General features: G+C 53.6%; 1 protein-coding gene across 1 annotated transcript; it reads right to left on the minus strand.

Moving 5' to 3' along the window:
• Window positions 1-878: 878 nt before the first annotated feature.
• On the minus strand, window positions 879-1,364 carry LOC108767974 (uncharacterized). Its single transcript, XM_018518130.1, has one exon. The coding sequence runs from the start codon at window positions 1,362-1,364 to the stop codon at window positions 879-881; it is 486 nt and encodes a 161-aa protein (XP_018373632.1).
• Between the last annotated feature and the right edge of the window lie 10,752 nt (window positions 1,365-12,116).

Genomic DNA, 12,116 nt, shown 5'->3' on the forward strand with positions numbered 1-12,116 from the left:
CCCCCCTGAGAGGGAAGGGGAGGGCCCTCGAGGGAAACCTACCGGCAGTGGGGGTCGAAACCCCACATCAGGTCTCGGGCAGGGAGTAGACCACCCCCTAACGGCGCCGAGCCACCGGGCGATTAAAGTCACGGCCGCCAACCCTTACCGGCACAGTGGGGAACCGTTCCATCACGGAACGGATCCCCCAGGGGTCCCTCCGAAGAGGAAACCCCCTTAGGGTGCCGGACCCAGTATACAGAGTCCTCCTATTTAACGGAGGACTCCGTACGGGGTACGTTAGACCCCCAAGGTTTCCCTTGAGGGAGCCCCCTCGCCACGGCAAGGCCGTGCCCCATGAGGGGGTCACAACCTTTTTTTTTTTTTTGATATCGCTGGGGAAATGCATTACGCATACCCGGGTATTTGGGGGAAATAACCCGGGTTATGTGGGACTCTCCTCAGACCTGGAATGGTCTGAGGCCTACCCACTAAAACCCCAGCGAGTGTCCGTCTTCTGGCGCATGTCGGACCGAGTCGGGATCTTCGCGACAGCAGTACTACCGACTCGGTCCGACGCCTAAGCGCAGTTGCGCTTCCGACCTAACCTGGCCCAGCCCGACCAAGTCAGGAAGTGACCAAGTCGTGACAGAGGGGGACACCACCTCCCTCTGCCACCCGTCCCGGCGCACCGTGTGCCATGGGGTGTAGAGTCCCCACTCCACACCCCACGGTGCCCAAGACCGCCGAGTCGCCCGGCATCCCTATAACATAGGGGCCTCTAACGCTCGGCGTGCGTCATCTAGAACCGTGTGGGTACCGCACGGACGAGCGGCGAGGCGGCGGCGGCTCTCGGGTATCGAGCCCGCGCCGTCCCCGCCACCGGCGACCGCTGCTCCCTATGAGCCCTGAGGAGCCACGCGGGACGGAACGCCCTCGCGGGCTCGCTCATGCGCCTCCTTCTTGCTCATCACAGCCTCACTAAACGTTGTGAAGGCCTCTCGTCCCTCCTTGTTCAGTAGACTTCTGAGCAATCCAGGCATCGTAAGGTCAGGCCCGATTGCTCTGACCAGATCCGCGCGCAGATCATTCCATGCCGGGCAATAACGCACCGTGTGCCGCGCAGTGTCGTGCTGCGCCGCACAGTGCCAGCATTTGGGTGAGTTCTCCCGCCCGATGCGGCACAGATACCGGCCAAAACACCCATGGCCTGTTAGCATCTGCGTCGCCCGGAACGAGAGACTCACCCCGGCCTCCGACCACCTCTCGATGATCGGCGCGATCGCCCCGGCTACGCCAGAGCCCCCGTGGCCCTGGTGCGAGAGCCATACCTCCCAGGCACTATAGAGGTGCCTTCGCGTGCGACCGCGCACCTCGTTCACCATGGAGGGTGTTACGCCCTCCACCCCGTGCGTCCGCTTAAGCCGGGCCACCTAGTCATAGGTGGCCGCGTACATATCGGCGGTGATCTCGATCGGCGGAGACTCCGCCAGGGCTGTCACATCGGCAAAGGCCGCCGTTTTATACGCCCGAACGATTCGGCCCGCGGTCCTCCTCTGTGCCGAGTGGAGCTGACTCAGCACCCGTCGGTTTCTAGCGATATCCTTCGCCCACACCGGTGCGCCATATAGGGCCACCGAGTTGACGACCATCGCATACAGCCGACGCACGCGGCCGTTGAGCCCACCCAGATTGGGTAGCAGTCTGCTCAGATTCGACGCCGTTCTGGCGACCTTCGGCACAATCTGTCGGAAGTGCGGCTCGAACGAGAATCGGCTGTCGAGTATCAGCCCTAGATCCCTCAGCTGCGAGCCGATCTCGACGTGCACCCCAGCGACACGCACGTGGTCCCCTGGGGGCCTCCCGCGACGGTAAAAATCAATCGCCTCCGTTTTGTTGGCGGCTACGCTGAGGCCCAGCTCCTCAATTTTGGCCACCACCGCCCATGCGGACTCCGTCGCCCTGATCTTTGCTTCCTCCCAGTCGCGGCCCGCGGACAACACTATGGTATCATCCGCGTAGTATATCGCTACGCTGTCTGCCGGAAGGTCGGCCCCTCTTAATACCTCGTCATAGCCGAGGTTCCACAACAGTGGTCCCAGCACGGAGCCCTGTGGGACCCCGCGACTCACCACTCTCTCGGCTGTGGCACCCGTCGCATCGGGGTATTCGATGCTCCTGCCATCGAGGTAGGACCGTATTATCCGCCGCAAATATAGCGGCACCTCGTGCCTGCGCAAGACGTCCCCAACGCGGTCCCATGGGAGGGAGTTGAACGCGTTGCGGATGTCCAAGGATACCCCGACAACGACGTTCCCCCCCATGCCTCCTCGACAAATCGACGCACGCACAGGATCGCGTCAATCGTGCTGCGCCCGCGCCGGAAGCCAAATTGCCGATCATGCAGGCGGCGTCCCCAGCGCTGAGTCAGGCACGCGCAGACCCGCTCCGATATTATACGCTCGAAGAGCTTCGCCTCGTCGTCTAACAGACAGATCGGGCGGTATCCGGTCGCCGCATCCGCCGACTTCCCCGGCTTCCCCGGCTTCCTCAGCAGCACTAGCGCCGCCCGCTTCCATGCTGATGGGAATACGCCCCTCCGTAGGCACTCTGTAAAGAGGGCTTTCATTCGACCGCCCATTAGGTCTACCGCCACTCCCCATGCTCTGTGCGGGATACCACTAGACCCCGGTGCGGCGTTGCGCGACATCATTCGCCGCTTGGCACCGATAAGTTCTTCGCATGTCACCTCAAATTCAGGCTGCCATGACTTCCATCCCGTCTCCGGGAGCGCCTCCTCGTCCCAGGAGCGCGGTCCGGTTTCAACCGGGAACGAGGTGTCTAGGATCTCTCCCAGTGCACCCGGCTCGAGCGTCTCTGTGACTGGGACAGACCATCTCCTGAGCCTGTTCATAACTACCAGGTACGGCCTGCCCCAGGGCTCCTCATTAAGAGTGGCGGTGAAGTCCGCCCAAGACTGCTCCTTCGCCTTGGCGATCGCCCTTCTCAGCACCGCTTTCGCCGCCTTAAGACGCCGCACGCGTACGTCTAGCTCGGCGGTGCCTGCCGAACGGCATCTTTGCGCTCTTTTGACGGCTCTTCTGGCTGCCATGGCACTTGCCCTCAGCTCCGCCAGCTCCGGTGTCCACCAGGGCATGGCCCTCCTGGAGCACGGTCTCACTCGAGCCATCGCCACATCACAGGCGTCGCGGACTATATCCCGACTGCAGGCCGCAGCTTCCTCGACGTTCCATGTCTCTACCAGTGGCACGGGCACCCATGTGCCAGCTATGATTGCCGCCTCCATGCGGTCGCGATCCATCGACCGCAGCGCCCACCGAGCAGGACGGGGGTGTCTCTTGCGTGCCGCCTGGTATCCCATCTCGCCAAATCCCAGGTGGACATATAGGTGGTCCGATAGGGTTTCCAATTCGAGCACCCGGTAATCCACCAATGTCGCGGCAATGGCCGGGCTCGCGAATGCCACGTCCACCACTGACTCGCCCTGCGGGCGGATGCAGGTACTGGCTCCCCCTGTACTGAGGTAGCACAGCCCCAAGTCGGAGATCCAATTCTCCAAGATTCTGCCTCTTACGTCGTCTATTCGAGACCCCCACATGGCACTATGTGCGTTTAGATCTCCCATTACGATGACGGGTACATCGTGAAACCGGCGGCGGATGCAGTCTTCTACCTCCCACAGGATGCACTCATACTCATTCCTGTCGAGGCTGGGGGGAGCATATATCGCGATTACTCCCGCACGTCCTCAGCGAACCGCCACGAACCACTCTCCCGCCTCAATCGGCGCAGTCGGGAGCGGATCCGGCACGCGTCTCCAGGTGATGGCCACCGACTCTCCCCTGCTCACCGCCCATAACGAATTGCCGGTCGGTGCCCAGTAGGGCTCCGTTATGGCGGCTAGACCGTAACCACCCTCAGCCATTCTTTGCAGGAGTAAATCCTGCGCACGGCCGGAGTGGTTTACGCTCGCCAGTAAAATCGAGTTGTTTTCCCCCTTACTCCTTCCAATCATTGGGTAGTAAGGGGGGCATCCTCGTGCCGTGGATCCTTAGATCCCGTTGTCTCGGCACTCACCCCGGAATCGATTGGAGGATCTGTGTATCCACCGACCATGGGAGGCAAGGAGCAGTAATTTGCCCCCGTCTTCTCCATGGTTGCTTCCATAGGTGTGGAGGCCTCCTTGCCCCTCACCGGTTCTACGGAGGCTTCTCCCCGCATAACGGACCGTTCCGCTGTGTGCCTTGCACTTTGGGTTTCAGGGCCCTGATCCCCCATTTCCGCCGCCGTTATATCAGGCGGGGGGCGACCCCTCGTCGAATCACGGTGTGACTTTTTGCCCACCGCGTTCGGGCGTTGCGGTAATACCGGCGACTTGCCTTCTCGGCCTTTTTCCGTAGCTTCCGGCTCGAGAACCTCCACTTCCATCACCGTGGTATCCATCACGGGGAAGTCCTCCACCAGATGACGGTCTGACATCTCCCCCTCACCGGGGAGTTTCCGCGGCAAAATCGTCGACAGTCCTTTCCTGTCACTCTTGCGGGTTGGGCCGGTGACTGTTAGAGCCCGTCCGCCATCCCTTCTTGGGACGGTGGGTGGCGGGTTACACGCCCTACCCCCCAATCGATGATTGGCGGGTTTTCCCCTGTCCGCACAGACAACGCAGCGGAGCCGACCCGTGCAGGAGTTGGCCCTGTGTCCCGGCTCACCACAGCGGAAGCAACAGTCCCTCCTATCGAGGCTACTGCGGCATTCCGCCTGTACGTGCCCTTTCTCCAGGCACCTATAACAGTGAATCCCCCTATCGGGCAACAGCTCCACTCTCACTGACGTCCAGCCTATGCATATTCTCGGCAGCCTTGTGATTTTCAGGGCCGCCTTAAAGGGGCACCTGATCCACACAGTGCCCAGCCCTCTTGAGGTCTCTGTCATTTTGCCCAGCTGCACATCAGCCGGGTCACATTCCCCCAGCTCGGCCAGTTTCAAATATATATCACTATCCGTGATAGAGGCCTCTAAGTCTCGAAGCCTCAGCTCTGCCGTCTTCTCCGGCCTTGATATGACTACGTTATTGTCATTGGCCGTAAGATCCAGCAGCCTCTGTGCAAGGGTATTTGTCTTGTCTGCTCCCGCAGCACCTCCGGGTATTTCTAGGAGCAGCGCTCCTGACCGAGCCTTCCTCGGCTTGAGGGCGTCAATGCCGATTGCCGCGAGATCTATATTGTCTCTGGCTAGCCTCATAACGTCGGCGTATTTCGCCTCTCCGCGGCAGCATATTTGTACTGCCGCGGACTGTGGAGGTTTCCTCACTCCTTTGACCTTCCCAGGAGTCGGCCGCGGGTTGCGCGGCTGTCCACCCAAGGGGGGGCCGCAGCCCCTTGCACTTGGTACCTCCGCCGTCTCTGGGCCTTACGGCCAATCACCCGCGACCACATTTCCCCGCTCTGGGCAGGAATCCCAGAGGCAGGTCCCACCGGCGGCAGCGATGATTGGAGCGATGCCTCTCTGGCTCCAGTGACCGGTTCCATACGCCTCGTCGACTTGGTACACGGTCTTGCGACCCTCTTCTCAGACTCTCGGCCAGGCTGCGTGTCCTTCTTTGGCCCACGAGAGCGAGCTTTTCACGGGACCGCGATCTCTTTTTGGGCGCCCTGTCCATAAGAGCCAGTCTGCTTCTGCAATTCCTCCGCGACGACCTTCCTAATCATGTTGACCAGGTCCCCCGCGGTGAGTGCAGATAAAGAAGGAGGTGAGCAGGCTCGCTGGTTTTCGTCTTCGTACCGCCCCCCCCCCCCCCAAGTCTGGCAAACTATGCGACCCATCTTGTCAACCATCTTGTAGTTAAGGTTGACGGGTTTATCCTCCAGTACCAGGCGCCTACCGCCCAGAGCCGGTCGCAGCGCCGGCGGCATCCGGTCAGGTGGAGGAAGAGAGACCTCTCCCTGCTCCTCTCCTCTTTTAATGGTGGGTCCATCTCCATATTCTCCACGGACAGAGCCGCGTCTTTCTTCAGGTCCGCTCGGGTAGTTGGTTTTTCGGGCCCTGGAGATGTCCGGTTTCCTTTCCGAGTCCAGGTCTCTTTCTCCTTCTGCAGCACCTTCAGCTCTAGCTGATACCTGGCCGATTCCCCGGAGAGTTCCAGGGCTCTTCTCCTCTCACTCTCGATCTCTAATGTATGAGACCTGCGCAGGTTGTTTATCTTCCTACGCAGGGCTGCCACTTCTGACTGGGAGACGAATCTGCTCATCTCCGCCCTTTCGCGGAGTATTTCGGCGCCTCCGAACGTCGAGGCTGCCACCAACTTCAGTGACTTCTGAAATGTGCCCTTAAGATTTGAGGAGACCTTGGCGATCCTGAGGACCTCCATCATTCCTTCTTGGATCTCCCTCGCCAAAGTCTCCGTGGGCTTATCTTCTGCAATTTCCCTTGACTTGTCGAAATTAATTTTCGACCTCTTAAGCAGATCGCAATGCCCCAGTTTCCTTATGAGTTTTTCCCTGGCTAACTGCAGGGAGCGGTCCTTCTCCTCATTTGCCGCTCTGATGGTTTCGCGTCTGCCGACGTACATACCCGTCGTTTGGTATGAGCGCTTCTTCTGTGTTGTGGCGCACGACGTGGTCGGCTCCACCACGCTCACCTTCTCGGGAGGGGAGTCATCAGGCGTGACAACTCCGCCGCAGCCGAGTCCTCCTCGGTTCCTGTGGAGCTCGATGGAATCTTAGCCGGACGACGGGTTCTTCGTAAGCCGCCCTTCTCGGCCGCCGCCGCCGTCGAGCCCACGACTGCTTGCACCTTGTTAGTTTTGGGAATATATGACGGGTCTCGAGTATTCCCATCCTCCGTGGAGTCAGCCGAGTGGGCTTCCTCTTCCGTACGCGGAGCCTCATCATCGCTGCCGCCATCCGAAGCCCCCCCTCGTAGCTGAGGGTTTATCTTGCCTTCGATGGTCAGCATGCTCTTCTCACTGAAGAAACGTCTGATCGCTTCAGTGTCGAAACCGGAGGTGGACCTCTCCCCCGTCCCCTCCCGCGTCGACACCTCCCCAGTGAGAGAGTCCCCAGTGAGAGAGTCCCCAGTGGACACACCGTCTTCGCTCGGCCGTGCACCGAGGTACAGACCGTAGAGGTGGTCCTCGTCCACCAATGTGAGGGATGATTCGTAATAGTCATCCCCCTCGTCGTACGATACAAGTTCTGGGGAGAACTCCTCCAGATCCTCCTCCGAACTGGTCGCCGTGACGTCGTTTTCACGACGCCGACCACGCTGTCCTCCTTTGCGGAGAGAGTTTGCTCCCGCCGACTCCTTCCTTCTCCGATTCTTCTCCTGATTTTGTGTATTGCTCATTTTTGTTGTCCCCAACCCCGCAGCGGCTCCGCCAGCCGGGCGTGCCCTCACCTCCCCTGAAACATGACCAGGGGAGGGCCCCGAGTTCCCCCGGGGGGCTGGCATATGACGCGGGCCCCTGGAATGATCATCAGGGGCACAGGTCTCCGGCCCCTTACTCCTCACGTAGGGATGTGGTGCGAGTCCACTACGTGAGTTTCGGGGTTCCCCCGCCTCCGACTTCGGGGGTACCGCTGCGGGTGGCGCCACCCATGGGGGGCCCCACGGACGGGTCGGGCAACGGAGGCGGCGCCCCCTCCGCACCCTATTATTCCAATTATTTGATTGATTGCCGAGATCATCCGACTTAAATGTTTAATTATTCGCACTAATTAAGTATAGAAAGCGAAAGTCCGTAATTATTTTGTCATGAGGAAGTTATTTCCTAATTATTTATAACATTTGTAACCTTAAAAGGCCTATGTGAATGTATTACCTGGAGATTACTAAATTCGGGAACACCGAACCGACTGCGGGAAACGGAACGCACCGTTTCTTCCTGGCCATCTTGGCAGTAGAGGAAGCCATCTTGCCAGGCAGTCGCAGCCGAACTACCAAACACGACGGACGTACATCGTGCCGGTGCGGCTCAAGTATTGCGTAACCGCGAATACCGTAGAAAATAGCGTAATAACGTGACGGAAAAGCGAGTTAACGCTTAATAAACACCGCGAAACGCGAGTGAACGCGAAAATACGCGAATTAACGCGAGAAATCGCGAACAAAGGGCAAGTTCCGTTAGTGAAGTGAAAACGCGGAATATCGGCAGAATCACGCCGTAAATCATTAATACACGTCTTTATTACGTAGCCCGTAAACGCCACGCGTCGTTAAAACGCGAGAAAAGCGAGGAAATACCCGCAAAAGCCGTGATACGCGTCATATGCAAGCGCGGCATACGAGAACAAAGGCGACGGCCATCTTGAATTCGTAACGTATCGAATTGTGCGACACGATGCGACATAGTATCGCGAAATAAGTATAAGAGAGACAGTTAGAGTGTCGGAAAGCGTGTGAATGTGTTCGAGAGTGAATGAAAGGCCATTAATAATCATTTATCGGTGTTATTAACTTTTAATAAATTTTATCTTGTTACACCAAACTGCCTTTCGACTTTATTGTGAAAAATATCACTTCCACGCGTAATAATAAGCAACAACGCATAAATACGAAGCAACAACAAGACGACACGACTCTCACTAACCAAGCGGCCAATCACAGCGACGACAGACAGGAAGGAAGCCAATCAGAGCCCTTCAACGCATAAAGGCCAGCTAAACGGGACAACTGAGGACCCGGATCACCTTCTTTGTGGCAAAGGTTAAACAAAGTGGCGACCAAGGTAAGCAACGACCAAGACAAGTTAATAATTAATTAATTAATGCAATTAAACACACGGATTCGTTAATTAACAAGGCATCGTTCCGGTCACAACCTAACCTTGAAACCGGAGGCTAGGCCCCGGCTTCATCCCGGATCGACGCCGTCAACCAGTAGAGGTAGAAAAGTGCATTATATTAGAGACGTGTAAATAAAGTGATTTTATAGTAATAAGTAAGTTATAGAGTAGAATTAGTAATAGAAATAGAGATAGTTTGTGAGAAAAGAAAATGTGAAAGTAAAAGAAAAAGATTTGATTAGCATTAAGATTAGAATTAGATACTTAGAGGTTAAGTTCGATATAAGTTAGATATAAGCCCATAAGGCGACAAAACCGTAGAAACGGTGATAATTCGACAAGTGATCGTATAACGGGTGACGGGAAAAAATTAATGTGTTGGAATAAAATAGAGATAATAGAAATAAAATATTATATTGAAGAAACCGACCGTTAGAGTCATTAATAGAGTTAATAGAGTTGATTGAATTAATAACGGGTCATAGAATATACCGGGTGTTTAAGAAAAATTATTGTCAAGTATGAAGAAATAAGATACGAAGAAAAGCTACCGTCAGAATGATTAGAAGCACTAATGAATTGCGAACATAAACTTGTGAATCACCGCGTATACCGGGTGATCATGTAAATTTGTCGTGAAAGAATTAATGTCGGCGGATCGCAGAAAGCGACCGTCATGTGTCATATAGGCGCTAAATAAGAGTGCAGATAGAATATGGGATCACCACGTATACCGGGTGACCATAAAAAATTGTTATTAGAAAGTAGAATCCAGAATTTGAGAAAGATTAAACCGTCATGTTGAAATATAATATTAACTAGAGTGATTAAGATTATTAGAGCGCATCGCGTATAACGGGTGACCAGTAAAAAGTTGTCATTATAAAAATTAAATAGGCGGATCGTGAAAAGAGACCGTCAGACTCATAAAGGATACAAAGGAAAGTTATTGTTAAAATTAGGAACCGATATCTATACCAGGGGATCCGGAAAATTGTTATTGTAAATCTAAGATGGACGGAATGGGAAAAGCCACCGTCATCTTCTAACTGAACGTTAAAGAAATGAGCATGCCAAATGTCAAGTCGATATCTATACCGAGCGTCGATAAATACTGTAGAATAGAAATGAAAATAGAGGAATCGAAATAACCGACCGTCATTGTAGTAGTTAGCACCGAGAGAGCGTGCAGTTAAAATTTTAGATCGATCCGATTACCGGAAGTGACTAAATTACTGTTGTTGTACCGATCGAGTCGAATAGTTAGAGATCTACGTATAGTAAGAGATGTATATAGTGTATATAGGTAAAAGGGGGATGCATTCGGTGAGATGATAACCTGTAAATAAAATATTTATTGATATACTTACCATGTAACTCCAGCGGGAGAAGATGAGCGGCTGCATTTCCATACTGTAATGTAATACCTGAAAATAAAGAAAATGATTAAATAAAAATTAGCATAATATGATAAAATAGCAGGAACTAGATTAAGCGGCGTAGTTGGTAGAAATTCGGCTAACGCTGCGAGCACTGACAGTGCGCAAGTCGTGTAGAGAGAGTAGAGCACCAGAGAAGGGATAGCGTAGGTAATATAAGCGAGAGCGCGGAGCGAAACGAGGCTTTTGGAGGCCAGGCTGCTGTCGCTGTGGTGTAATAAGTGGGGCTGCTGCCGCTGCTGTGTGCGAGACCGTTCGAAAGAAGTCCGCAGATGTTGTTCGCCGAGAGAAGGCAGAGATCGTAGATCGGTAGGCGGATTTCCGCTGAGTGTAGAGAGACGGGCGTGAAGAGAGTCGCGAGCGGGATCGTTTCAAGTCGCGGGCGGAAAAGCCGAGGGCGTAAGAGTAAACGGGGGCCCGATTCTAAGCGCACCGGTAAGAATTATTGTGATAAGCCATTGTCGTTGAAAAAAGTAATTAGTAGCGCGCGTATCCGGCTAAGGAACCCGGTGCGGTGTTGATAAAGTGAGTAAATTGAAATTGTATGAATAAGTGCGCGCGTATCCGGCGAAGGAACCCGGCGCGGTGTTGATAAATTGAGTAAATTGAAATTGTATGAATAAGTGCGCGTGTATCTGGCGAAGGAACCCAGAGCGGCGTTTAATCAGTAATTGTATGGAAGAAAATTGCGACGTGTGCGTTCGGCATGAGATCCCAGCGCGGCGTTAATGTGAAATACTCATCGAAATGTAATAAGTGAATCGAAGTTAATTAGAAATGATATGTACCGTGCGCGTCAGGAGGGAGACACCTACGCGACATCTCAGGAGAAATGTGTAAAGGAAAAATAATGTGCTACGACCAATAAAAATATGTTAACTTCCTGCAATCATCACTGTAAAGTTATTACAAAACCTTTCCTGTGTGTGCGATAAATGAGAGCGGAGCAAACTGATGGTAAACCGCTGCAGGGATAACGAGAGGAAACACCCAGCTATTGACAGAGGATACCTTCTCCTTTGGTGGTGAAAAGGAGTGGCGACCGGGACAACTAGATGACAGAGGACCGATTGGTAAGAGTAACGATTAATGTTCGGTCACAACCTAACCTAGGGTCCTATATTAAAATACTCAAGTGATACGTGTCTAATATTTATGTGTCTAAATGATACGTGTCCAAAATTAACATGTCCAATATTAACGTGTTCAAGCGATACGTCTCCAATATTAACGTGTCCAATATAACATGTCCATTTGCAACGAGTCTAACTGCAAGTGTCTAATTGTACCGTGTCCAAATGAACCTTTCCCATTTCGCGTGCCACATAAAGACCTTCTCAGCGAGGCTAAAAGTAAGGCTTCGTTGCAGTCAAAACTACCTTCAAATGGCAGCTTCTGCCAAAGGAATCCTCCACTTCGCACACTATCAACTCAACTCTAAGAAAACCTGGTTCGAAGACTCTTCTCTCAAAAAAGTGAAGAAATTGTTATGGTCAACCGGCTGAGATCTAACCACTAAAATCTTTACGAAAGCCTATTCCTAATTAACATTGTAGATTCGCCTTCTTGTCCTTGTGATGCAATAAATCAAAATATCAACTACGTTATCTTCGAATGCGACCTATATTCCCATAAAGCTCTCCGCCTTCGTTCTTTTTTACATGATGAATTTCCTAATTCCCCGGTGACATCTTTCCTCTCCTCAACCTCCCCCCAAATTATGTAGGCTCCTTCATGAAGGCTACTGATCTCTTTTGTTGAATTTCCCTTTTCCTCCTTTGGCGCGCCGCTACCACCAGGGAAATCGTGACATGTTCGCATCATATACAAACCATATGTGCCCTCTTATTTTCTCCACACCCAATGACGTCTGCGTCATTGGGTGTGGAGAAACA

This window comes from Trachymyrmex cornetzi, unplaced genomic scaffold (assembly GCF_001594075.2).
Source record: "Trachymyrmex cornetzi isolate Tcor2-1 unplaced genomic scaffold, Tcor1.1 scaffold741, whole genome shotgun sequence".
Lineage (NCBI taxonomy): Eukaryota > Metazoa > Arthropoda > Insecta > Hymenoptera > Formicidae > Trachymyrmex > Trachymyrmex cornetzi.